The 22,908-nt window shown below is 50.9% G+C and overlaps 2 protein-coding genes and 1 non-coding gene across 4 annotated transcripts; all 3 read left to right on the plus strand.

The window, feature by feature from the left end:
* Positions 1-278: 278 nt before the first annotated feature.
* On the plus strand, positions 279-462 carry LOC142858068 (U2 spliceosomal RNA). Its single transcript, XR_012911956.1, has one exon. It is a non-coding gene; the product is annotated as a U2 spliceosomal RNA (small nuclear RNA).
* Positions 463-3,263: 2,801 nt separating this feature from the next.
* LOC142857431 (gamma-aminobutyric acid receptor-associated protein) lies at positions 3,264-3,988 on the plus strand. Its single transcript, XM_075985642.1, has one exon. The coding sequence runs from the start codon at positions 3,321-3,323 to the stop codon at positions 3,672-3,674; it is 354 nt and encodes a 117-aa protein (XP_075841757.1). The 5' UTR covers positions 3,264-3,320; the 3' UTR covers positions 3,675-3,988.
* Positions 3,989-5,994: 2,006 nt separating this feature from the next.
* On the plus strand, positions 5,995-17,958 carry Slc27a4 (solute carrier family 27 member 4). Of its 2 annotated transcripts, none has more exons than XM_075985643.1 (13): positions 5,995-6,132; positions 7,548-7,714; positions 8,972-9,366; positions 10,721-10,879; positions 12,216-12,285; positions 12,380-12,471; positions 13,197-13,306; positions 13,563-13,772; positions 13,945-14,071; positions 14,615-14,752; positions 14,948-15,112; positions 15,183-15,329; positions 17,074-17,958. In XM_075985643.1, the coding sequence occupies exons 2-13, from the start codon at positions 7,554-7,556 to the stop codon at positions 17,229-17,231; spliced, it is 1,932 nt and encodes a 643-aa protein (XP_075841758.1). In that variant the 5' UTR covers positions 5,995-6,132; positions 7,548-7,553; the 3' UTR covers positions 17,232-17,958. The 2 variants fall into 2 exon arrangements, with proteins under 2 accessions (XP_075841758.1, XP_075841759.1); XM_075985644.1 differs by lacking the exon at positions 5,995-6,132 and adding an exon at positions 6,154-6,994.
* Positions 17,959-22,908: the final 4,950 nt, after the last annotated feature.

Genomic DNA, 22,908 nt, shown 5'->3' on the forward strand with positions numbered 1-22,908 from the left:
AAACAACCAACAACAATAACAAAAAAAACAGAAAAGAAAAGGAAGAAGAAAAGTAAAGGCAACACGTTGCTGGAGAAATGGTTTAATGGTTGAGAGCCCTTTTTTGCTCTTGACAAAGGACCCTGGTTCAATTCCCAGCACCCACATGGGGACTCACAACCACTGATACTCCAGTGCCAGGGGATCCAACACCCTCTTCTAACCTGGTGCTCTCTTCTGACCTACACAGGCACCCAAATACAGACAAAAAATTCATGCATATCAAATTAGTACTTCTAAATATTTCCCGGTCTTTTGGCTAAGATCAAGGGTATTTTTATCAGTTTAATATCTGATATGTCCTCTATCCAATGACAATATAGTAAGAGGATTTTTGGAGGTAGGGGTTGGAATGGGAGCTTGTTTCACCCATTTCATGAATTGACCTGATATTTCAGGACCTCCAGGAATGGTGAAAAAAATCCAAACAGCTTTTTTGTTTTGTTTTGTTTTCTCTGTGTAGCCCTGGCTGTCCTGGAACTCATTTTGTAGTCCAGACTGGCCTCAAACTCAGAGGTGCGTCTGCCTCTGCCTCCTGAGTGCTGGGATTAAAGGCCTATGCCACCACCTCCTGGCTTTCAATTTTGTTTCTTTGTTTTTTTTATTTTTTAAACAAAGATTTAAAAGCCTCTGGTCATATCATATGTATAATCAGAAAACAGGAGCAATGAATCACGCAAGTGCTCAGCTAGCTCTCTTTTCTGTATTTGAGACAGGTTCTCACTGTGTAGTCGTGGCTAGCCTGAAACTCGCTATGTAGCTCATAGGACACATAGATATCTGTCTGCCTTTGCTTCTTGAGTGCTGGGATTAAAGGCGTGTGTACCGCCATGCCTAGCTAGCTAGTTTTCTTTATTTAATACTGCTCAGAATCCTCTGCCTAGGGTTCGTCACAGGCATGTCCACAGGCCCATCACCCAGGTGACTCTAGACTGTTAAGTTGACAAAACCATCAAAAGACAGTGCCACGTCTGGCCTCAGAGTTGAGGTCAGCTGAGGGTCTCCATGTGCCAGCTCCATTTGAGAAGACCACTATATCACCTTTAACTCTTTTTTGTTTGTTTTTCGAGACAGAATTTCTCTGTGGCTTTGGAGCCTCTCCTGGAACTAGCTCTTGTACAACAGGCTGGTTTCGAACTAGAGATCTACCTGCTTCTGCCTCCCAAGTGCTGGCATTAAAGGCATGTGCCACCACTGCCTAGCAATTATGTTGAATTCTTAACTGGCCAGGAAAGATTTCTTTTTTAATTACTTTTATTTTTTTTATTTTTTTTTATTTATTTAACTTTATTATGTTTGTTGGTATGAAGGTGTCAGATCTCATGGAACTGCATTTTCAGACAGTTGTGAGCTGCCATGTGGGTGCTGGGAATCGAACCCCGGTCCTCTGGAAGAGCAGTCAGTGCTCTTAACCGCTGAGCCATCTCTCCAGCCCCTAATTACTTTTATTTTATGTACATTAGTGTTTTGCCTGCAATTATGTCTATGTGAAGGTGTCCGGTCTCCTAGAACCGGAGTCACAGACAGTTGTGAGCTGCCATGTGGGTGCTGGGAATTGAACCCGGGTCCTCTGGAAGAGCAGTCAGTGCTCTTAACCACTGAGCCATCCCTCCAGCTCCACTACTTCCCCCCCCCCCCCAGGAGGATTTCTATTCAACAAGTGCAGGTGCAGATGCAGGCTCTGGGCTCTGGGAGAGTGATTTTGTCAAAGCCTCGCTCCTAGGGCCAAGGACTGCATCCTAGCTGCATTTGGCCAGAAGGCAAAGAAGACAGCGCAAGGAGTGTTGGGGCAGATGAAATGCCAGGATGTGGTGGGGGGCCACCCATTCAAGACTTACGTTCATCTCCTCTCTCTGTGTCCAACCACAGCAAGCAGCTTGGAAGCGGAATGTCTTATTCCTCCGTGTTTGGCTTCTTGACCTCATGTGTTTTGTGGAATACAGCCTTAATTTGGCCACTGTAGCAAGTTCGGGTAGAGGACAGCAGCTAGTTCCTCACTTGCCGCCTTGTAGATGCCCTAAGCAGTCAGTCCAGAAAGTGTCATATTTATACTCGTGGCTCCTGGTTGCCATAACCTTGCTCCTTCTCCCTTTTATTCATTCAACAAGCATTTACTATATTACTTGCTTATCCCTGTGCATGCAACCAGACATGATCTTTCTGCCCAGAGTTATTTTTTAATTTGCTACAAACTCTTGCTATATTATATGACCTAGACTGGCCTGGTTCTTCCTTTCTCTTTTGAAAAAGAAATATTTTTCGGGGCTGGAGAGATGGCTCAGCAGTTAAGAGCAGTGCCTGCTCTTCCAAAGGTCCTGAGTTCAATTCCCAGCAACCACATGGTGGCTCACAACCATCTGTAATGAGGTCTGGTGTCCTCTTTCTGGCCTGCAGACATACACGCAGACAAAATATTGTATACATAATAAATAAATAAATAATTTTAAAAAAGAAATATTTTTCTATTTTCATATGTATGTGTATGCATGCTGGCAGAGGCTAAAAGAGGACTTCAGATCCTCAGGAGCTAGAGTTAGAGGCCATCATGGCTGCTGAATGTGGGTGCTGGGAACCAAACCTGGGTCCTCTGGTAAGCAATAAGTCTACTGAGTCAACTCCCCAGCCCCCTGATTTTTGGTTGTTTGTTGACTTGGAGACAGGTCTCTCTATACCCCTGGCTGTCCTGCAACTCACTACATATAACATGCTGTCCTGGAATTCACAGAGACTGGCTTGCCTCTGGCTCTTGAGTGTGGAGATTAAAAGTATATATGTGTGTGCCATAGGGGCCACATGCATGAGTGGTGGGCGAAGAAAATTGTATGTCATAATGCCTGGCTCGGGTTCTTTGGTTGATTGGTTGAGTTTTTGGTGCTGGTCCTTAGGCAAGCTGGGCAGGGCTCTTCCACTAAGGTGTAGTCTGATACTCTATGTACTTCAGGATGACTCCAAACACCAGGAGCCATGTCTCCTAGAATTTGATTGATGTGCTCTCTGTGGTCAGAGAGCCTATAAACTATAATAATAAATGTGTCAACACTGCTTCAAATGTGTCCCATAAATCTGCAATCTGCACACTAATGCTGTGAGGTGAGCCCTAGAATGACACACACACACACACACACACTATTGCTTTGAAACAGTCTCCCAATGTAGCCATGGTTGGCCTCAAAGTCACAGAGATCCTTTGCCTCCTAAGTGCTAGAATTAAAGGTATGATTCAGCCCCCCCCCCCCCTGGGTTTCCTCAGCCCAGCTCGGTCCAGCCCGGTTCTCGGGAGAATGAAGTTCGTGTACAAAGAGGAGCATCCGTTCGAGAAGCGCCGCTCTGAGGGCGAGAAAATCCGAAAGAAATACCCAGACCGGGTCCCGGTGATAGTGGAAAAAGCTCCCAAAGCTCGGATAGGAGATTTGGACAAAAAGAAATACCTGGTGCCTTCAGATCTTACAGTGGGTCAATTCTACTTCTTGATCCGGAAGCGAATTCATCTCCGTGCTGAGGATGCCTTGTTTTTCTTTGTCAACAACGTTATTCCACCCACCAGTGCCACGATGGGTCAGCTATACCAGGAGCACCACGAGGAAGACTTCTTTCTATACATCGCCTACAGTGATGAAAGCGTCTACGGTCTGTGAAGCTGCTGTCCCTGAGGTGGGGGGTTCCATTCTACAAGAAGAGGTGGCGCTCCTTCCTTGACATCTACTTCCTCCTTCAGGCGAAAACACCATCTCCTTCTTCAGGACCTGCACTTAATGTTTGAGGCTGTTTCTCCTGTCCCTCTCAGCAGGAGGGGTAGTGGTGGACACAGTCTCTGTACATCTCCTTTCTTTCCCCTCGTTCGCCCTCATTCCCACTCTGCTTTAGACTTCTTGATTGTCAATCTCTGTCACATCCGTTGATTGTTTTGGTTTCTATTCCCTTTCTAACTGCCCAAGCAGGCTCCCTTCCTTTCAGTACCTTCTTTTTGGGGGGGTAGATGGAAGGGATTAACATTGTCGGGGGGAGGTAGGAGGCACATCAATAAAGAAGAAACCACCGAGCTGAAAAAAAAAAAAAAAGGTATGATTCACCATGCCTGCCTGCTACCAAAACCTATGTGTGTGTGTTTTTGTTTTGGTTTGTTTTTTTTAAATCATGTCTTTATCTTATGTGCACTGATGTTTTTTGCCTGTGTATAGGTCTGTGTGAGGGTGTCAGACCCCCTGGAAATACAGTTATAGACAACTGTGAGCTGCCACATGGATGCTGGAAATTGAACCTGGGTCCTCTGGAAGAGCTGCCCATATTCTTAACCACTGAGCCATCACTCCAGCCCCTTGTTTGCTTGTTTTTTGAAACAGAGTTTCTCTGTGTAGCCCTGGCTGTCCTGGAATTCACTTTGTAGACCAGGCTAGCCTCTAACTCAGAGATCCTCCTGCCTCTGCCTCTTGAATGTTGGGACTAGAGGTGTGAACCACCAGTGCCTGACCACCAAAACCCACTTTTAATAATAATAAGAAGCTGAGATTTGGAACTTTCTGCTGAGAACGTGAATCCAGCCTGTTGGTCTGAAATGTCCATCTCCTATGAACATGGTCACCACAGCCTTCTGTTTTAACCTGGAGATGTCACTTTAACTCACTATCCAGGCCCTCCAAAGGATGAACTCCAGAACAAACTGGTCTAAATCATCATACCAAAATTCCATCTGTATCCCTATAAACAGACCTTAAAACTGCCCCTCCCCTCTTTAAGAACTTTATTGGGCCAAGTCACTGGAGGAACTACTTAAGGGCAAGTGGCAGTGATAGAAGACTGAAGATGCTTAATTACCCCTTTCAGAGGCTCTGAACCCCGCAGGGCTGTTCGTCTGGACCCTGGCCCACAGTTAGGCACAGGGCAAAAGTCCTAGGTTTACAAAGGAGCCAACGTTCTGGAGTGTCCTATCAGTCAGAGGCTAAAGTTCTGGAGTGTCCTATCAGTCAGATGTTAAAGTTATTTATGGGCTTTAAATCCATGACGTCAAGGAGATCTTCTGCAGCCGCCATGTCTGGCTCTTCAGCTCTTCCTGACCCTTGCATAGGTGATGAAAACCGTAAAGGAGCTGAGGAAGTAGTCCTACTCAACTGTGGGGAATGACCACTCCGGCTGGGCTAGAAGCCCGACGTCCTATATATTCTGCCAGAGTCTACAATTTGAGTTTGTCTGTTCATCTCTGCAAGAATCCAGCCTTTTCTTTCAGTGAGTGTTGTTAAGCATTTGTTAAATTCTGTTTCAAGGCAAGTATGGTAGCTCATGCCTGTGATCTCAGGGCTGAAGTAGATTGACGGCAGCAAGTTCCAAGACAGTGTGACCACAGAGTAAGACCCTGTTTCAAAAAATAAACAGGACTGGCAAGAGAGCTCAGAGAGGGTACCTGTCCCCATGCCTGAAGACCATGTCTAATTAGATCCCTGGAGCCTGCATGGTGTAAGAGCAGAACCAACTCCCCCAAGTTGTCCTCTGGGCACTCAAGGTTTTGGTACATGCGTACACACACAGAAATAAGCAAACAAATATAAAAAAAATAAGTAATAAATAAATTCTACTTGTGCCTCAACTCTGACACCGGATTCTCGAATGGCCATGTGTACAGGTATAGTCTCCCTGGGTCCTCTGGTCCAGGGAATTGCAGATCTGCACTCTCCTTGACTAGGGCATCTAAATCAGCCTAGCCTCGCGAGGCTACTCGGACTACAATTCCCAGCATGCCGCGCGGCTGTACCCACCACTCCCAGAGGGCAGCGGAGGCAGTGGCGCGCAGGGCTGGCGGGGCTGGGCGGTGTCGAGCGTGCTGGGGCTGGGTTGCGCTGAGCGCACGAGCTCAGAGACTCGCCCTCTGCGGGACGGGGCGGAAGGTGGTGCTGCGGGCCGGCACAGCCGGTGCGGGTGCGGGAGGTGGGCGGGGGTGGAGTGCCGCGGAGGTACAGACCCTACCAGGGCTCGGAGCGGGCCGGGCGTGCTGAGGCTCGGCTGTGTGCGCCCCGGGGCGGCCGATGCCCCCAGCGCTCCGCACTCCGCTGCCGCAACCGGGCCGCATCCTGACCGGGCGCCGCGCCGCGCAGCCGCAGCCGGGTGAGCCAAGGCGGGGACGGCGGCTTTCTGAGCGGGGGGAACGTGCCAGGCCGAGCAGGGGGAGACGGCGGCACCGGCCGGGGCTGAGGGGCGCGCCCTCCCTCCCAGCCCTGCGCTCTGATGTCCTGGCTATCTCTTCACGCTGGTCGGTCCGCGGCACCCCCTCCTGTCCTGTCTTCTCTCTCGGCGGTCTTGGACCGGCTAGTAGCCTCTTTTCTGAGTGTCTCTGGCAGGTTAGAGGGCTAAGGATCTTGGGGATCCTGCGTTAGTCCTCCCACCCCTAGCTTAATGCTTTTCACCAGAAGATGGTCTCTCTCATAAGGGGTTCCCTGTGATTCAGGCCATGGTCCTCCGCTTAGCTTGGAGATATTCAAGCTTTGACCTTCGGCTCTTCCCAAGAAAAAGAAAACACTAAGAAAAGCAATCCATTAGCTGTCCTCTTCACCAAGTCCATAAAGAAGCAAGAATAGTGTGCCTGGCCTTAATCTCTGCCCAGTGCTTGCACACAGCCTTTCCCCTTCCCCTCAACCCTAGTCCCCCAAGATTCATCTGAGGGGCTTGCTGAGTATGTGGCTGTAGGTGAGTATTGTGGTTTCCAACAGCCATCTCCTTCCTCCCTACCTCAGAGCTGTCACCTCTCAGGCCCCTCCAGCCTCTAACCCATTTGCTGGCTCGCCCTCTATGGACCAATAGAGGCACAACGCTTGAGTCCGTGGGCAGAGACAGGGTTCCCTTCCCAGGAAACTGCCCTTTGGGTGTTGTCAGCTCCAGAACCTCCTGGAGTCCCTGGGAGAGGAGTCAAGCCAGAGGCACTTATCAGTACCCACCTCCCAGCCATCTTGGTTAAGATACTTGAATATAGGTGAGTGGATTGTCCTGTTTGGGCTGGAAAGGTTCTAAGAACAAGTCTTACTAACCCCCCAGAGCATAGAGCAGGGTGCTGTGGCCTGAATTAGGAAAGGGGCTAGCCCAAGGTCACTTGGCGTGGTGCTCAGAGATAGAACTAGAAGCTAGACCATCCTCTTGCTTCTTAACCCCAGAGTTTTGGGGGGATTTTTGTTTGTTTATTTTTTGAGACAGGGTTTCTCTATGTAACAGCTCCCCTGACTGTCCTGGAACTCTCTCTGTAGACCAGGCTGGCCTCAAACTCACAGAGATTCCTGCCTCTGCCTGAGTGATTTGATTAAAAGCATGCGCCACCATGACCCAGCCAGCCCTGGAGCTTTTTACCTCAATCCCTTCCAGCTTGGCGTGGAACCAAAGTCTTGAACCTTATTTTAAGCCACTCCTTTTGAGGTGACTAAGCAGTCCCTTTGGGGGACCTTTTGGGATCAAACTGAAGTGGCTGCTAGGTCAAGAGGTTGAGGCCCCTAAAGAAATCGTCATCTGAGTCTCCTAACCACCTGTACCTGCAGGTCACAATGCTGCTTGGGGCATCTCTGGTGGGGGCATTACTGTTCTCCAAGCTGGTGCTGAAACTGCCCTGGACCCAAGTGGGATTCTCCCTGTTGCTCCTGTACTTGGGGTCTGGTGGCTGGCGCTTCGTCCGGATCTTTATCAAGACCATCAGGCGAGATGTCTTGTGAGTACCATATCTAGCCCTTCTTGGGGGTCTCAAAAAAAAATGGCAGGACTTTACCATCCTTTATCCCCGCCAGCATAAGATAGCTGGGTCACAAAGGACAGCCTCTTCTTCATGCCCTTCTCCTGGCTGTTGTGCCAGGTACTTTCATCTCTAAGGTCAAAGTCTCCAACTTGAGACTCTCTGACCTGGGGCAGGTTTTGGAAGCTGGGGCATACATCAGAGCAGGTTGGTTGGAGAGATGTCTGTAAGGGGTCCTGAGAACACTGGTTTATTGCAAGGTGAAGAAAATCCCAAAGGAAAAGAACCTTTCCTCAGGTTGGCACAGCCTGAGAGAACCCAAGGCGACAGTGGATGTTAGCACAGGCCCCAGCTATCTGGGAGTAATTGCTCCCAGCTGCTCTAATGCCAGGCTGGGCTGGCTCCGAGGCCCAGAGAGGAGGAAGGCAGACTCCATCTGCCAGACTCAGACTAGTCAGAAGGTAAGAAAGGGACAAAGTAACTCCCTAAGCCATGCTGCACAGGCTCTGGCCATCTTGATCACTCCTGGGTTCCACCCAGGAACCTAGAGCAGGTAGCTCACTTTGTCAGACTGGGCTGACTATAAAAGGAAGTATCAGGGGTCCCATAGGAGCTGTGGGAGCGTGGAATGGGGAGACAGGGCCTCGGGCAAGGAACTGAGACCAGGAATCCAGGAGGCTTCCTGGAGAGAAAGCACTGTGCCTGAAAGGTTCCGTGCAGGCGAGGGAGGCCAGTGCAGAGCAGAGGACACTGGCAAAGGCGCAGAAGCAGGGGGTTGGTGGTGTGCCGTGTGAAGATGGTTCCCCCAGCACGGGACATTTGCCCTGTGCCCAGTGTGGAGAAGGCCTCGGGGACAAGGTAGTATCTATGACACATACCTGCCTCTGCATTTAGGGAGGAAGACTCATCCCTAATTTCTCTGCAGTGAGGGCCAAGGGAGGCTAGACTATGGGCTTGGTCCCCAGAGGGCTTCTGGCAGAACCACAGATTCAGAAGAGAATAAGAGTGGAATTCTGGAGCTGGTCGTGGTGGCGCACACCTTTAATCCCAGCACTCAGGAGGCAGAGGCAGGCAGGTCTCTGTGAGTTCGAGGCCAGCCTGGTTTACAAGAGCTAGTTCCAGGGCAAGCTCCACCCTGCCTTGAAAAACCAAAAAAACCTGGTTCCTGAGACTGTGGCCCTTAGCACAGCAGCACTTGACTGGCTCAGCACTCATGGCTTCCTTGCTCCCACACAGTGGCGGCATAGTGCTCCTGAAGGTGAAGACAAAGGTTCGACGGTACCTTCAGGAGCGGAAGACAGTGCCCCTGTTGTTTGCCTCAGTGGTGCGACGCCACCCCGACAAGACAGCCCTGATTTTCGAGGGCACAGACACCCACTGGACCTTCCGCCAGCTGGATGACTACTCCAGTCGTGTGGCCAACTTCTTGCAGGCCCGGGGCCTGGTCTCAGGCAATGTAGTTGCCCTCTTTATGGAGAACCGTAATGAGTTTGTGGGTCTATGGCTGGGCATGGCCAAGCTGGGCGTGGAGGCGGCTCTCATCAACACCAACCTTAGACGTGATGCCCTGCGCCACTGTCTTGACACTTCAAAGGCACTAGCCCTTATTTTTGGCAGCGAGATGGCCTCAGGTGAGTTGTAAGTGGAAGACCCGTGGGACTTACACAGATGATGACAACCCCATTTCAGCCATGTGGGAGGGTTTGTGAGTCTGGGCATCGGAGCTTCTGGACCTTGGCAAGCCTGTGTGGACAACACATTCCCTAAGCCTTAGTTTCCCTATCTGCAGTACCACAAATCTCAAGAAGGTTCTGCTCTAAAGCACCAGCAAAGTGGCCAGTGCTGGCTGGTCCTCAGGTAGATTTGGCCTCTTCTTCATCTGTCGAGGGGAAATCCAGTCCCTGCTCTCCTCTCAGGCCTGAGTTTTATTTATTGCCGAACATGCTGAGCACGGTGCTTTGCCCAGCCCTAAGCTTCACTAAGCCAGGAGAGAGGCATTGTTGTCTTAGTTCTCGGATGATGAGACCGGTTTAGAGGGACGTAAGACATTCACCCAGAGTCACACAGTTCCACAGCAGTACCAGGATTTGATCTTGGGCTGGACCACAGCCTCCCTGCTCTTTCTGCCCACACTGCTGTGGAGAAGGAAGCATGCAGAAAGGAGGGAAGAGGTTGGGGGAAGCCAGAAAGACTAAGCACGTTAGCTCTTTCCTAGCATGTGTGAGCCCCCGGGCTACATTCTTAGCATTGAAAAAAGAACTTTATTTTTATGTATATGATGCTCTATCTGCATTTACACCTGCATGCCAGAAGAGGGCACCAGACCTCATTACAGATGGTTGTGAGCCACCGTGTGGTTGCCGGGAACTGAACTCAGGACCTCTGAAAGAGCAGTAAGTGCTCTTAACCACTGAGCCATCTCTCCAGCACCAGAATTTAAAGCTAGAGAAAGCAGAGCCATTGGGCCAGGATTGTCTCCTGCCCAGGGAGAATAGAGTCTATGCAGCTCCAGGAGGCCTGAGGAAGGGTTTCCTGAGAACTGGAGCCACAACCTCCTCTTGTCCTCTAGTTAGTCCCTACAGAGTCATAGTAGAGTAGGGAAAGCTTGGCATGAGCTAGAGCCATGTCTTCCGTCCTTAGCACTCACTTTCCTCATCTGTGAAATAGGCGGATGGTAGCTGGCATGATGGTGTATGCTAATAATCCCAGCACTAGGAGGCTGAAGCATGAGGATTGGATTACATAGCAACATCAGGCCAGATACATAGCTACATGTTTTTAAAGAGGGATCATAGGGCAGGGAGGTGGGGAATTGATGTTGGTAGCTTTACAAAAACAGGAACTATGGGTAAGGCATTGTGTCCAGTCGGGAGTGATGTGTTTTACCCATTTCCCCACACCAGCCAGTCTTCCCTGACAGCATGCTTAACCATGGCATAGCACATGGGAACACGGGGCTTCTGACCCGCATCTTCTCCCCTGCAGCCGTCTCTGAGATCCGTGATAGCCTGACGCCCTCACTCAGCCTCTTCTGCTCTGGTTCCTGGGAGCCCAGCACAGTGCCTGCCAACACAGAGCATCTGGACCCTCTGCTAGAAAATGCCCCGAAGCACCTGCCCAGTCATCCTGACAAAGGCTTTACAGGTGAGCCTCTCACGACCCTGGAGGGTTCTAATGAGCACTGGAAATAGGATGAACCAGGGTTACTGGTAAGGTGGCATTGTGGGATTTGTGAAGCAGTCCGTGCTAGTGCCTGTCTGCGGGACTGCGTGCACCCTGCGGCTTGCTATGAGTCTTAGCCAGGAGTTGAGATGGAGAGAAGGGTACGTGTGAGAGCGTTGGCATATCCTTCCAGCTTGTTGAGTTGAGGCTCTGCCAGATCCCAGCCCTGCACCTGACTGCCTTTGCCCCTCCTCCAGGAATCCTCTGCTACTTCCCTGTGTGACCCAGGGCCAGAGACCTGCCCTCTTAGCCTCAGGTTCTTCTACAATAAAGCTGGGGATAGTAGCAATCAGCTTTCGGGTTGATATTAAAGGTCAACCCTGAGGCGATGGTATTGGCAGGAAGGACTTGGTGACTTGTCATTTCTCCTGTTGAGCCTCTCCTATCTCTTACTTCTTAGATGCTTTTGGAAGGTGGCTTGAGGCAGGGACCATGGCTGGTTCACCCTCGTGCCCTCATACTGCCCAAGGTTGGCACACAGCAGGTGCTACACCACCTGAGGTGGTTGCTGTCAGTATCATCCGCTGGAATTCTTGACCTCCAGAGACTCAACACACACACACATGCCCTCTGAAAGACTGACTGAACCTTATGACAAGCCCCCATGTGGGCAGGGAATAGACATCAGTGATGCAAAGAAGCCATAATACCCACTCCCATATTATTTTTTTTTCTTGTTTTTTTGACACAGGGTCTCTCTACATAGCCCTGGCTGTCCTGAAACTCAGTATGTAGACCAAGCTGGCCTTGATCTCGCAGAGATTCGGTGCCCCTGCCTCCTGAGTGCTGGGATTAAAAGCCACCATGCCGGTCTTTTCTCCTATTTTTTGAGACAGTGTCTGTCTGTGTAGTTCTCACTGTCCTTTAGCTCGCTGTGTCTCAAGTTCACAGAGGTTCTCCCGCCTCTGCCTCCAGACTGCTTACGTCGTGCACCGCCACTCCCAACAAGTAGTCCTCTTGCAGCTAAGCCTTGAGGCAGGCATCCCTTCCTTCCAGAAGCTTACCTGGCACTGTGGCCTTTGCTTCTGGAAGCCTAGCCAGATGGTACTTCCGGGTTTCATCGGCCTATGCTCCCATACTCAGGTTTGGTGGTCAGGTATCATGTCTTCATCTGACTGTCACACTCAGCCTGGCTCAGGCTGGCACCTGGTAGAGGTCCCCAGAAGGGTAGGGAGAAATGTCGACGGGCATGCACCTTCCATTTCCCTGTGCTGTCCTGCGCTGGCCTCACAGTAACCTGCATGTCTGTTCCCTTCAGATAAGCTCTTCTATGTCTACACATCGGGCACCACAGGGCTACCCAAGGCTGCCATTGTGGTGAACAGCAGGTAAGGGGCAAGTGGAAGTGACCTCTTGGGACTGTGAAGCTTCCTTCTGCTATTCCAGAGTGCCCACTGAGCTCTTTACCCTGTCCCCTTGAAGGTATTACCGTATGGCTGCCCTGGTGTACTACGGATTCCGCATGCGGCCTGATGATATTGTCTATGACTGCCTCCCTCTCTACCATTCAGCAGGTAACCCTGGGCCTCCTTTAGCCGCTAGCACCCTGTGTCTTTAGGAGCCCCACTTTTCTAGCCACAAATCTGGGTTCCGATTGAGGCAAGGGCAGTGACTCCACTGACGGTGACACGAGACTGTGGGTCGGTGCCTGCTGGGTGTTGAGGCTGGTATCGTTCTGACCTCCAAGATAATTCAAGGAGGTCTGTGTGTTTGGAGGAGGCAGGGGGATGCTGGGGACCTGCCTGACCTCGGGGAGAGATGACTTAATGAAGGTAAGGGAGGGGCAAGAAGCACAGGTGTCATACATGGGAAGACCAGTTGGGGGCTGAGAAGACCTTCTAGAGGAGATAGGTGCCGGATAGGAAGCTCACAGTGTTTTATTAAATGGCAGCTGTGCCGACTGGGGGCGGCCTTGATTCCACAGACACTGGGGATGGAGACGTGGTTGGTAGAAGAGAGGTGTGGCCAGTTAGTGTAGTGGGACAGAGCAGGAGGGGACCAGGGGAAGGGTCTGTGAAAAGTTAGGACTAGGAGCTGGCTGCGGTGGTGAACTCCTGTAATCCCAAGGCTTGGGAAGTGGCGGCTGGATGATCAGGAGGTCAAGGCCTGTCTTCTTCTGTACAGCAAGCTTGAGGCCTGCCTGGACTGAGACCCTGTCTCTAAAGAGGCAAGCCTGAGCCAGAGGAGTCTGTTGGGGTTGGCTCTCTATCTCCTTAACCTCCAGGCCCCTCTGACTTAGGAAATATCGTGGGGATCGGCCAGTGTCTACTCCATGGCATGACTGTGGTGATCCGGAAGAAGTTCTCAGCCTCCCGGTTCTGGGATGATTGTATCAAGTACAACTGCACAGTGAGTGAGAAGGGACAGGCATGAGCAGCCCCATCCCCCTGTCTCCCTCCCGCCACCCACACGTGGAGGCATCTGAACAGCTGAGGCTGTTTAGAACGGTTCCTTGGGCAGCATTTTCATGGTTCAGATGGGAAATCTGAGGCCCAGAGAGAGAAGGAACTGTTCAACCCCCTCTGGGGAGGGCTGGAAGAATGAAGAGATGACGAGTGGGCGCCCCCTAGAGCGTGGACTCACATCCACGCCTATACCACCTCAGATTGTACAGTACATTGGCGAGCTTTGCCGCTACCTCTTGAACCAACCGCCCCGGGAGGCTGAGTCTCGGCACACGGTGCGCATGGCACTGGGCAACGGCCTTCGGCAGTCCATCTGGACCGACTTCTCCAGCCGGTTCCACATCCCCCAAGTGGCTGAGTTCTATGGGGCCACTGAGTGCAACTGTAGCCTGGGCAACTTTGACAGCCAGGTAAGGTACAGATTGGGGTAATAAGGCTGCTGTGGGGATGGACCACAATAGGCCCTAGGCTTGCAGAGGGCTAAGGAGAATTTCAGCCTGAGAGTGAAGAGCAGGGTCCCTCTAGCCCCACTGTCTTACTGGGGAGTCCATGGAGCCCCTGCCCAAGTCTCGGCCTTTGCAGGTGGGGGCCTGTGGCTTCAATAGCCGCATCCTGTCCTTCGTGTACCCCATCCGATTGGTTCGAGTCAATGAGGATACCATGGAACTGATCCGGGGACCTGACGGCGTCTGCATTCCCTGTCAACCAGGTCTGCCCCATGAGGGAACTGGGCATCTGAGGAGGGAGATCTTGTCTTGGAGGTAGTCAGCCAGTGTAGATAACTAGAGAAACCTGTTCTGTGTGGGCTCTCTTCTAAGGGGCACGTTACCCATTGCTGCTGCCATCACTTTACCTTCATGCACGCACCATGCCACCTACACACCTTCCCGAGACGGCCCCATCCTGGCCACCTAGGGTTGACTCTTCCTCAGCCTGTACTGTGTTAGAGCCATTAGAGTCTGTCACCTTCACGGGGGGGGGGGGGGGGGGGGGGATGATGGCTGCACATAGCCCAGGGGCTGCCCTAAGGCTTGTGTGTGATGAATGAAATAAAAGTCTGAGAAGAGCCAGGGCAGGAGCAGGGCTCAGTGTGTCCAATTGTTCAGATGCCCTTCCTGTGCCTCCTGAGTGCAGCTTACATGGGGCATTTCTGTGGTAGTCAGCTTACATTAAGTCAGCTCAAGATGTAGGGTGCCTTTGTGAGAGAAGACAGGTAGAATAGGCCGCATCTGACTGCCTTTCTCGTCCCTAGGCCAGCCAGGCCAGCTGGTGGGTCGCATTATCCAGCAGGACCCCCTGCGCCGTTTTGATGGTTACCTCAACCAGGGTGCCAACAACAAGAAGATCGCTAAAGACGTCTTCAAGAAGGGGGACCAAGCCTACCTCACTGGTAAGTTCCCTGCTCTTTGCTGTCCCTTCCAGAGGGAGAGATGAGGGGAGCTTCCACTGACCCAGAGAACACATCCCTGGACTCCTCAAAACCCAGCCCCTGAGCTTCAGGGATGACCGCCTGACTCAACCTCTGTCAAGAGCTAGGCTATCGAGAACTAGGCTGGCCCACTCCCTACACTGTACACCTCTCTAGGTGATGTGCTGGTGATGGATGAGCTGGGCTACATTTACTTCCGAGACCGCACAGGGGACACGTTCCGCTGGAAAGGGGAGAATGTGTCTACCACCGAAGTAGAAGGCACACTCAGCCGCCTGCTGGAGATGGCCGATGTGGCCGTGTATGGTGTCGAGGTGCCAGGTGTGTATGGGGAGGACGGTGGGTGTGCCAGGACACTGCCTAACACTCACCTGTGCCCTCTTGCTCCCAGGAACTGAGGGCCGAGCAGGAATGGCTGCTGTGGCAAGCCCTACGAGCAGCTGTGACCTGAAGCGCTTTGCACAGACATTGGAAAAGGAGCTGCCTCTGTATGCCCGCCCCATCTTCCTGCGCTTCCTGCCTAAGCTGCATAAAACAGGTCTGCCCCTTTTCCAGCTCCTAGATTCCAGGGTTCAGTCTTTCTGTAGTGTGAACTCCTGATTGGTCTCTGACCTTGACACATAGCCTTGCCCTGGGGCTGAGATTCTGCCCTGCTGTACAGAAATTTGTGGAAACAGCCTTCAAAGAAGGTTCAGCATCCCTTAGAATGAGCACTGTTCTCTGGGGCTGCCTTGTGGTTCTGAGATACTGTCCGACTAGACTTGAGGTCCTTGGAATCTTTTAGACCCAAAAGGGGAAAATTCCAAAGGAATTCCAAAGATAATGGGCTGGGGTTTGTGTGCTAACACACCCTGTTACGCTTTGGGGTGGAGGAAGGAGGGTGGAGAGTTCAGGGCCAGCCTTGGCTACACAATATACAAGACCCTGTCTCAACAATAAAATAGCAGCAAAAGACTTTAATCCCAGCACTCAGGGGCAGAGGCAGGCAGATCTCTGTGAGTTCAAGGCTAGCCTGGTCTACAAAGTTCCAGGATAGCCAGGACTGTTTCACAGAGAAACCTTGTCTCAAAAAAAGAAAAAAAAAAAAGCCGGGCGGTGGTGGCGCACGCCTTTAATCCCAGCACTTGGGAGGCAGAGGCAGGAGGATCTCTGTGAGTTCGAGGCCAGCCTGGTCTACAAAGGGAGTTCCAGGACAGGCTCCAAAGCTACAGAGAAACCCTGTCTCGAAAAACCAAAAAAAAAAAAAAAATGGCTCACAACTGAGACTGAACTTCCTGAGGGTTGAGGTCGGCCTTGCTGCAGAATGAACTACAAGCAAAGGTTTCTAAAGGTCACAGTATTGGGGGTTTTGATTCAGCTATAAGGTGGGTGGTAGAACTGCAGAGGCCGCAGTCACACACACAGGTCTCATGGCTGCTCTGCTGCAGCTCTGTCCTGCAGAACTCTATGTGCTGATGCGAGTGTTAGCATCTCTTCTGTCCACTCTGGTGGCAGCAGTGCTGTGGGGGGAGTGAGCGTTCGAGGTGGAGCTAGTGTGACTGAGGAACTGAAATCTTACTTAACTTGCATGTGAGCTGTGCTGGCCCAGTGGCCTCACCTGGGGTGGTTTCCCTTTCATGTAGCTTTTCGTTCTTCGCAAGGCTTGCCTGGTCTCAAGGTACTCCCAAGAGCATGGGGGTGGAACTGGCTCCTGAGGCCTAGATTAAGTCCGAAATTCTGCAGCAGACATTTCAGAGGCTAGCGGATGCAGGGAGAGCAGGTTCAAACCCTAACTCTACCACTTACTAGCTGTGGGATTTGGGTTCAGAAATGAGTAACAAGCAAGGCATGGCGATGCCTATCTGTGATCCCAGCCCTGGAGAGCCAGAGACGACGGGTTTTGTGAATTTGGAGGACAGCCAGGGCTCTCCAGTGAGACCCTATCCAAAAAGGAAGAAAGCAATCATCTTAGAATATGGTTGAACACCCACCTTAGGGCGTTGAGGCCGCTTCATCCATTCAGTGCTCAGAGGGGACCCAGATTCTGGCCTCCACTTTGCTGTCATTCAATGGTGTGGGGCATATGGTGTCCCTGTGTCCTGTCTCCGCCCTCCACCACTGTACAGTACTGCTTTGAGGGGCAGTTCCCTGTGTGATCGATGAGCATTCCTTGTGGACCTTGAAGAGCCTGGCCCCTTCCTCCCTCGCCGTTTCTTCCCTAGCTCTCGTTTCTCAGCACTTCCTTCAGTTTTTAGTTCAGACTCCTGTCTTGCACTTTCTGAATTTTCTTTCCTACTCCCTAGGGACCTTCAAGTTCCAGAAGACAGAGCTGCGGAAGGAAGGCTTTAACCCAGCTGTTGTGAGAGACCCACTGTTCTATCTGGATGCCCGGAAGGGCTGCTATGTTGCACTGGACCAAGAGGCCTATACCCGCATCCAGGCAGGCGAGGAGAAGCTGTGATTTCCCTCTACTTCCCTCTGAGGGCCAGAGGATGCTGGATTCAGAGCCCCAGCTTCTGCCCCAGAGGGTCCTGGGCAATGCCAGACCAAAGCTAGCAGGGCCCGCACCTCCGCCCCTAGGTGCTGATCCCCTCCCTCCCAAACTGCCAAGTGACTCACTGCCGCCTCCTCGACCCTGCCGAGGCTTTCTGTGAAAGTCTCGTGTCCGAGCTGTCTTCTGGACCAGGCGCAGCCTCTGGGTCCAGGCTTGCTGACAGACCCCTTTAGGATAATGTCTTTAGTCAAACAGGGCAGGGAGCAGGAGAGGGGTCGCCAAGCTCCCTCCAAAAGGAAGGGTACTTACAAGTGAGGCCAAGGCAAAAGCCTCCAGACTCAGGAAGCCGAGTAGCCAGAGACTATAGTGGCTGGCCATGGATGTCCACCGAGGATCCTGGGCCACAGCTGCCAAAGCATCACCAACCCTGCTTGCATCTCTGGGAAAGGAGAGACAGCATGTGGCCACTGGGCCCCAGTGTCAAGAAGTCTTGATCACACTCCTTGTTTCTCCAGGTTCCCTGCGTCCTTGTCTTGGGGAGGGTGGGGAGAGGAGAGTTTTGTGTGTCTCCCTGAAGCAGCCTTCCTGCCTGTCTGTGAGTCTGTTGCCTTCTCCAACTCAATCCTAGCCCGACTGGGTGGAGTAGGTATGAGGGGGAAGGCTCCGGGGCCAATAAACTCTGCCTCGACCTTGACCTCTTAGTCTGACTCCTCGCATTCCTCCTTCCTCTCTGGCCCCTTAGCACTGGGTAAGGTCCACATCTCCCACCTTCCTGTCCCCAGATCTGACAGGTTGTTAAACCTGTGAGCTTAACCCTTGGGAGAAGCCTATGGCTTTGGGCAGGTGACTCTATCCTAAACAGTGGGGACAGCTGGGAGGATTCAGAAGCTAAGAGACACAGTTTGAAGGAGGGGAATTCTTGGGGACTTTGAGAGAAAGTTCTCACCTGGACAGCTGTCTCTGGGCTGTTATCCTGTTCCATTAGCAGACATCTCAGTTATTCGGGGGTATCTGCCGAGAGACTCATTGTTGCCTCCCCACCCTGAGGCTGTCCAAGTCTCACATTCAAGCTCTGTCTTTGGGCCCCTTAGAATGAGGTCTCCGACCCAAACTATGGCTGCCTGCCCTGCCCTGGCAGCACCCAGCAGTCGGCAGCCCCTTTGTCCAGTACCCCAGCTGGCTGGTGAGTTCACAGAAAGTACAAAGGGTCCTAACCAGTCAGGGTGGACCACACTAGGGCTGAGCCTTCCTGTTTCTGTGAGTTTTGAGATGGTTTTATGTGGTCAAGTCGTGGAACTTTGTGTGTAGCTGAGGATGACCTTGAACTCAAGGTCCTTCTGCCTCCCAAGTGCTGCAGCTAAAGGAATGAGGATTTAGGTTTTTTGTTTTTTTGGTTTTTTTTTTTTTTTTTGGTTTTTTGAGACAGGGTTTTTCTGTAGCTTTTGAGCCTGTCCTGGAACTAACTCATGCTGGCCTCGAACTCCCAGAGATCTGCCTGCCTCTGCCTTCCGAGTGCTAGGATTAAAGGCCACCACAGCCCGGCTGAGGATTTTTGTTTTTTAATTGCTTGTGTGGTTGTGTGCGCATGACTCAGGAGTCTGCATACGTGAGGCAGGCCATGGACCTCAAAACCCCCTGGAGCTGGAATTCCAGGCAGAGGGCTCTAGGAACCACTGGAGCTGGAATTGTAGGCAGAGGGTTCTAGGAGCCACACTGGGTCTTGAAGCCGTTTTATAAATGAACTATTCAAGAAAAGAACCAGTGCACTGTGATTTTGAGTCACTCAGGAGCCGATGCCACCCAGGTAGTAGAGGCTGGAATACAAACCCCAGCCTGTGCCTTTTCCGCACCACCCTGCCACTTGGTACAGAAGGCAGCAGGAAGCCAGAAATCGCCATTCCGCACAAACCTGTGGAACCTGCTGTTGGCCACACCCTGGGCCTGCAGCTGATAGTTCAGAGGCTCAGTGACCAGGTTAAGAAAGAAATCCAGCTGCCTCCTGCCCGAAGGCTTTTGAGTTGGGGTATTCTCAGGGTCTGAGCAAACCAAGTAGAGGAGGCCAGAGAGAACAAGGATGGATGTGAAGCAAGGCTAGGTGTCATGCTTAAGATGGCCAGCAGAGGGAGAAAGCGGCTTAGATTTGCAAGCCTGGCCTACAGGGCCTACAGTGCCTACAGTGCCCAGTCAAGGAAGCCTGACAACTGAGCAGGTGTATCACTGAATCTCAAAGACGGTCTATGAGGACTTTTGGTTAGGCTTGATGAGAGAAAAAAGCCTCAAATGTTAAGATCTCATACTAGGCTCTGGTTAAGAGTTCTGACTGCTCTTCCAGAGGACCTGGGTTCAATTCCCAGCATCCATATGGCAGCTCACAACTGTCTCTAACTCTGTTCCAAGGTATCCATCACCCTCATACAGGCATTCATGCAGGCAAAACGTATTTTTATTTTAAAATTTTATTTTAAAAAAATCTCATACAAGGGGCTGAAGCAATGGCTCATGGTTAAGGGCACTCGCTGCTCTTCCAGAGGTCAGTTTGATTCCCAACATCTGTAACTCCAGTTCCTGGGACTTGGATGCCCTCTTCTGGCCTGTGCAGGCTGCACACATACAGTGCACAGACATTCATGTAGACAAAATACCCATATATACATAAAATAACAAAGATGTGCTGACTGGGCAGTGGTAGTGCACACCTTTAATCCCAACACTTGGGAGGCAGAGGCAGGGGGATTGAGACCAGCCTGGCCTACAGAGTGAGATACAGGACAGACTACATAGAGAAACCCTGTCTCAAAAACAAAAATTTCATACTGGGCCAGTTGGTGGTGGCGCATGCCTTTAATCCCAGCACTCGGGAGGCAGAGTTTGAGGCCAGCCTGGTCTACAGAGCAAGTTCCAGGACAGGCTCCAAAGCTACGCAGATAAACTCTCTCCAAAACCAAAATAAACAAAAATATTCGTACTGGAAGCCAGGCCTGACTGTGGCCCATTCCTATAACCCCACCACTGAGGAGGCTATGGTGAGAGACTGTCCATGACACCAGGCCAAGCTAGTCTACAAAGTGAAACTCCATCTCAAAGACAAGGTACCTGGGTTCAGTTCCCAGCTCCAGTTCCCATAGATGCCATACACACAGTACACCTACATGCACGCAGGAAAACACGAAAGTAAAAATAGTTGGGCCTAATGGTGAATGCCTTTAGTCCTAGCACTCAGGTGGATCTCAGTGAGTCCAAGGTCAGCATGGTTTACAAAGAGTTCCAGGCCAGTCAGGGCTACACAGTGAGACTCTGTCTCAAAAAACAAACAAACAAAAAACCAACTTACTGGTAAAATGGTCCAGCAGGTAAACATGCCTGCCGCCACGCTTGACAGCCTTGGTTTGATCTACGGCACTCACAGTAGAAAGAAAGAATTGACTCTAGTTTACCCAATCTACACACACACACACACACACACACACACACACACACACACACACACTAGATAACAAATAATGTAATCAGACAAAACATCTGAAACAAGGCTGTTTCCTTCCCACTTCCAAAGTAAGACTCCTCCCAAGGCCTCCTTGAGGACCTGGCTGCTTTTGGATCTGATCTGGTTATCCCCAGACCCTGCTGTGTGAACCCCCTCCATACACAGTAGTTGTTCAACACACATTTGTAAAGTTATGAAAGACCCCCAGAGTGGGGAGACTCTGATTCAAGTCTCGGGATAACACGACCCCCCAGGAACTCACAAGAGACCGTCTTTGCTGCAATCACACGAGGTTTATTGACAGGAACCAGCACACTGGGGCTGAAACTAATTTCCCACACGGGTAGAGGAGTTCGACCTCGAGTAGCTGGGAGAGTGGGTATTTAGGGGAAGAAACCACAGCCCAAAGTGGGTAGGGAGGGCGTCATTGGAAAATTCCGAAAATACCAGTGATCATTGGAAAATTCTGAAAATACCAGTGATAATCACAAGGGTATATATCACAAGTGATAATCACACTCCCCGTTTCTCTGGATTATTCTCAAGATTATAATCTAACTTTATTTATGGTCAGCTAGTTCCCGGAACAGAGTCACTGAACTGGCTAGCCTAGATTTTTGGCTCTACTCTTTCTGCTAGAGGGGTCTGGATTTATCCGGGTCTTTCAGTTACCTAGCAATAGCTGCTATTACCGGGGAGTTCCTCCCGCTTATCAGCTGCAGAGCACCGGTCTGTTCACGTTGGGGGGGGGGGGCAGATTCTAAAAGCTGCCCTGAGAACAAGATCCAGGCCCCAGATCCACCACCTCACGGAGCACAACGGTTAGGAGATGGACCAGATGTGCGCTGGGCTCAGATGTACATTGCGCTCTTTTGTTTACGAAATGTTCTCCCAATGTAGTCCTAGCTGGGAATTTGAGGCCTGCACCACCATAGCGGAGCAACAGGAGGCCTTTCCGGGCAGACTAACTAGCTCAAGGACTACAGAAGAAGCAGTAAACCAGCTAGCTGCGCGTGGTTCTGCACACCTCGATCCCAACACTTGGGAAGCAGAGGCGGGTAGATTGTCTTTTTCTACTTTCTACTTCCCATGTAGATTAGATCTATGTAAGTCTCTCTTAGGGTCTTCATTGTTGTCTAAGTTCTCTAGGATTGTGGTTTTTGGCTGGCTTTCTTTGCTTTATGTTTAAAAACCATTTATGAGTGAGTTTCAGGCCAGCCAGGCCGGCATAGTGAGACACTGCCAAGTGGGGGGACGGGGGTGAATGGCGGTAGGTGGTACACGCCTTTAATTTTAATATCATCACGTGGGAGGCAGAAACAGGTGGAGCTCTGTGAGTTCGAGGCCAGCACGATCTACAAAGAAAATTCCAGAGGCAGAGGCAGGCGGATCTCTGTGAGTTCGAGACCAGCCTGGTCTACAGAGCTAGTTCCAGGACAGGCTCCAAAGCCGCAGAGAAACCCTGTCTCGAAAAACCAAAAAAAAAAAAAAAAAAAAAAAAAAAAGAAAATTCCAGGAAGGTCAGGACTGTTACACTGAAAAACCCTGTCTTGAACCCCCTATAAAGGGGTGGGGGGCTGGAAAGATGGTTCAGTGGTTAGAAAGAACTTGCTGCTCTTGCAGAGGACTGTGGGTTCTCAGCACCATACATAGTACACATACATGCAGGCAAAACACTCATGTACATAAAATAAAAATAAACCTTTTTTTAAAAGTAGGATTATAAAAAAAAAGGATTTCATTTCAGAGGGTAAAAAGAAGATGTTATCATAGTGGTTAAAATATAAATTTGAGGGGCTGGAGAGATGGCTCAGCAGTTAAGAACACTGTCTGCTCTTCCAAAGGTCCTTTGTTCAATTCCCAGCAACCACATGGTGACTCACAACCATCTGTAATGAGATCTGGTGCCCTCTTCTGGCCTGGAGAATAAATAAATCTTAAAAAATATATAAATTTGAAATATAAGGGTCTAGACAGACAGTTCATCAATTAAAAATACTTATTATTCGCCAGGCGGTGGTATGCACACCTTTAATCCAGCACTCGGGAGGCAGAGGCAGGCAGATCTCTGTGAGTTCGAGGCCAGCCTGGTCTACAAGAGCTAGTTCCAGAACAGGCTCCAAACTACAGAGAAACCCTGTCTCAAAAAAAGAAGAAGGA

Source organism: Microtus pennsylvanicus, chromosome 9 (genome assembly GCF_037038515.1).
Source record: "Microtus pennsylvanicus isolate mMicPen1 chromosome 9, mMicPen1.hap1, whole genome shotgun sequence".
NCBI lineage: Eukaryota > Metazoa > Chordata > Mammalia > Rodentia > Cricetidae > Microtus > Microtus pennsylvanicus.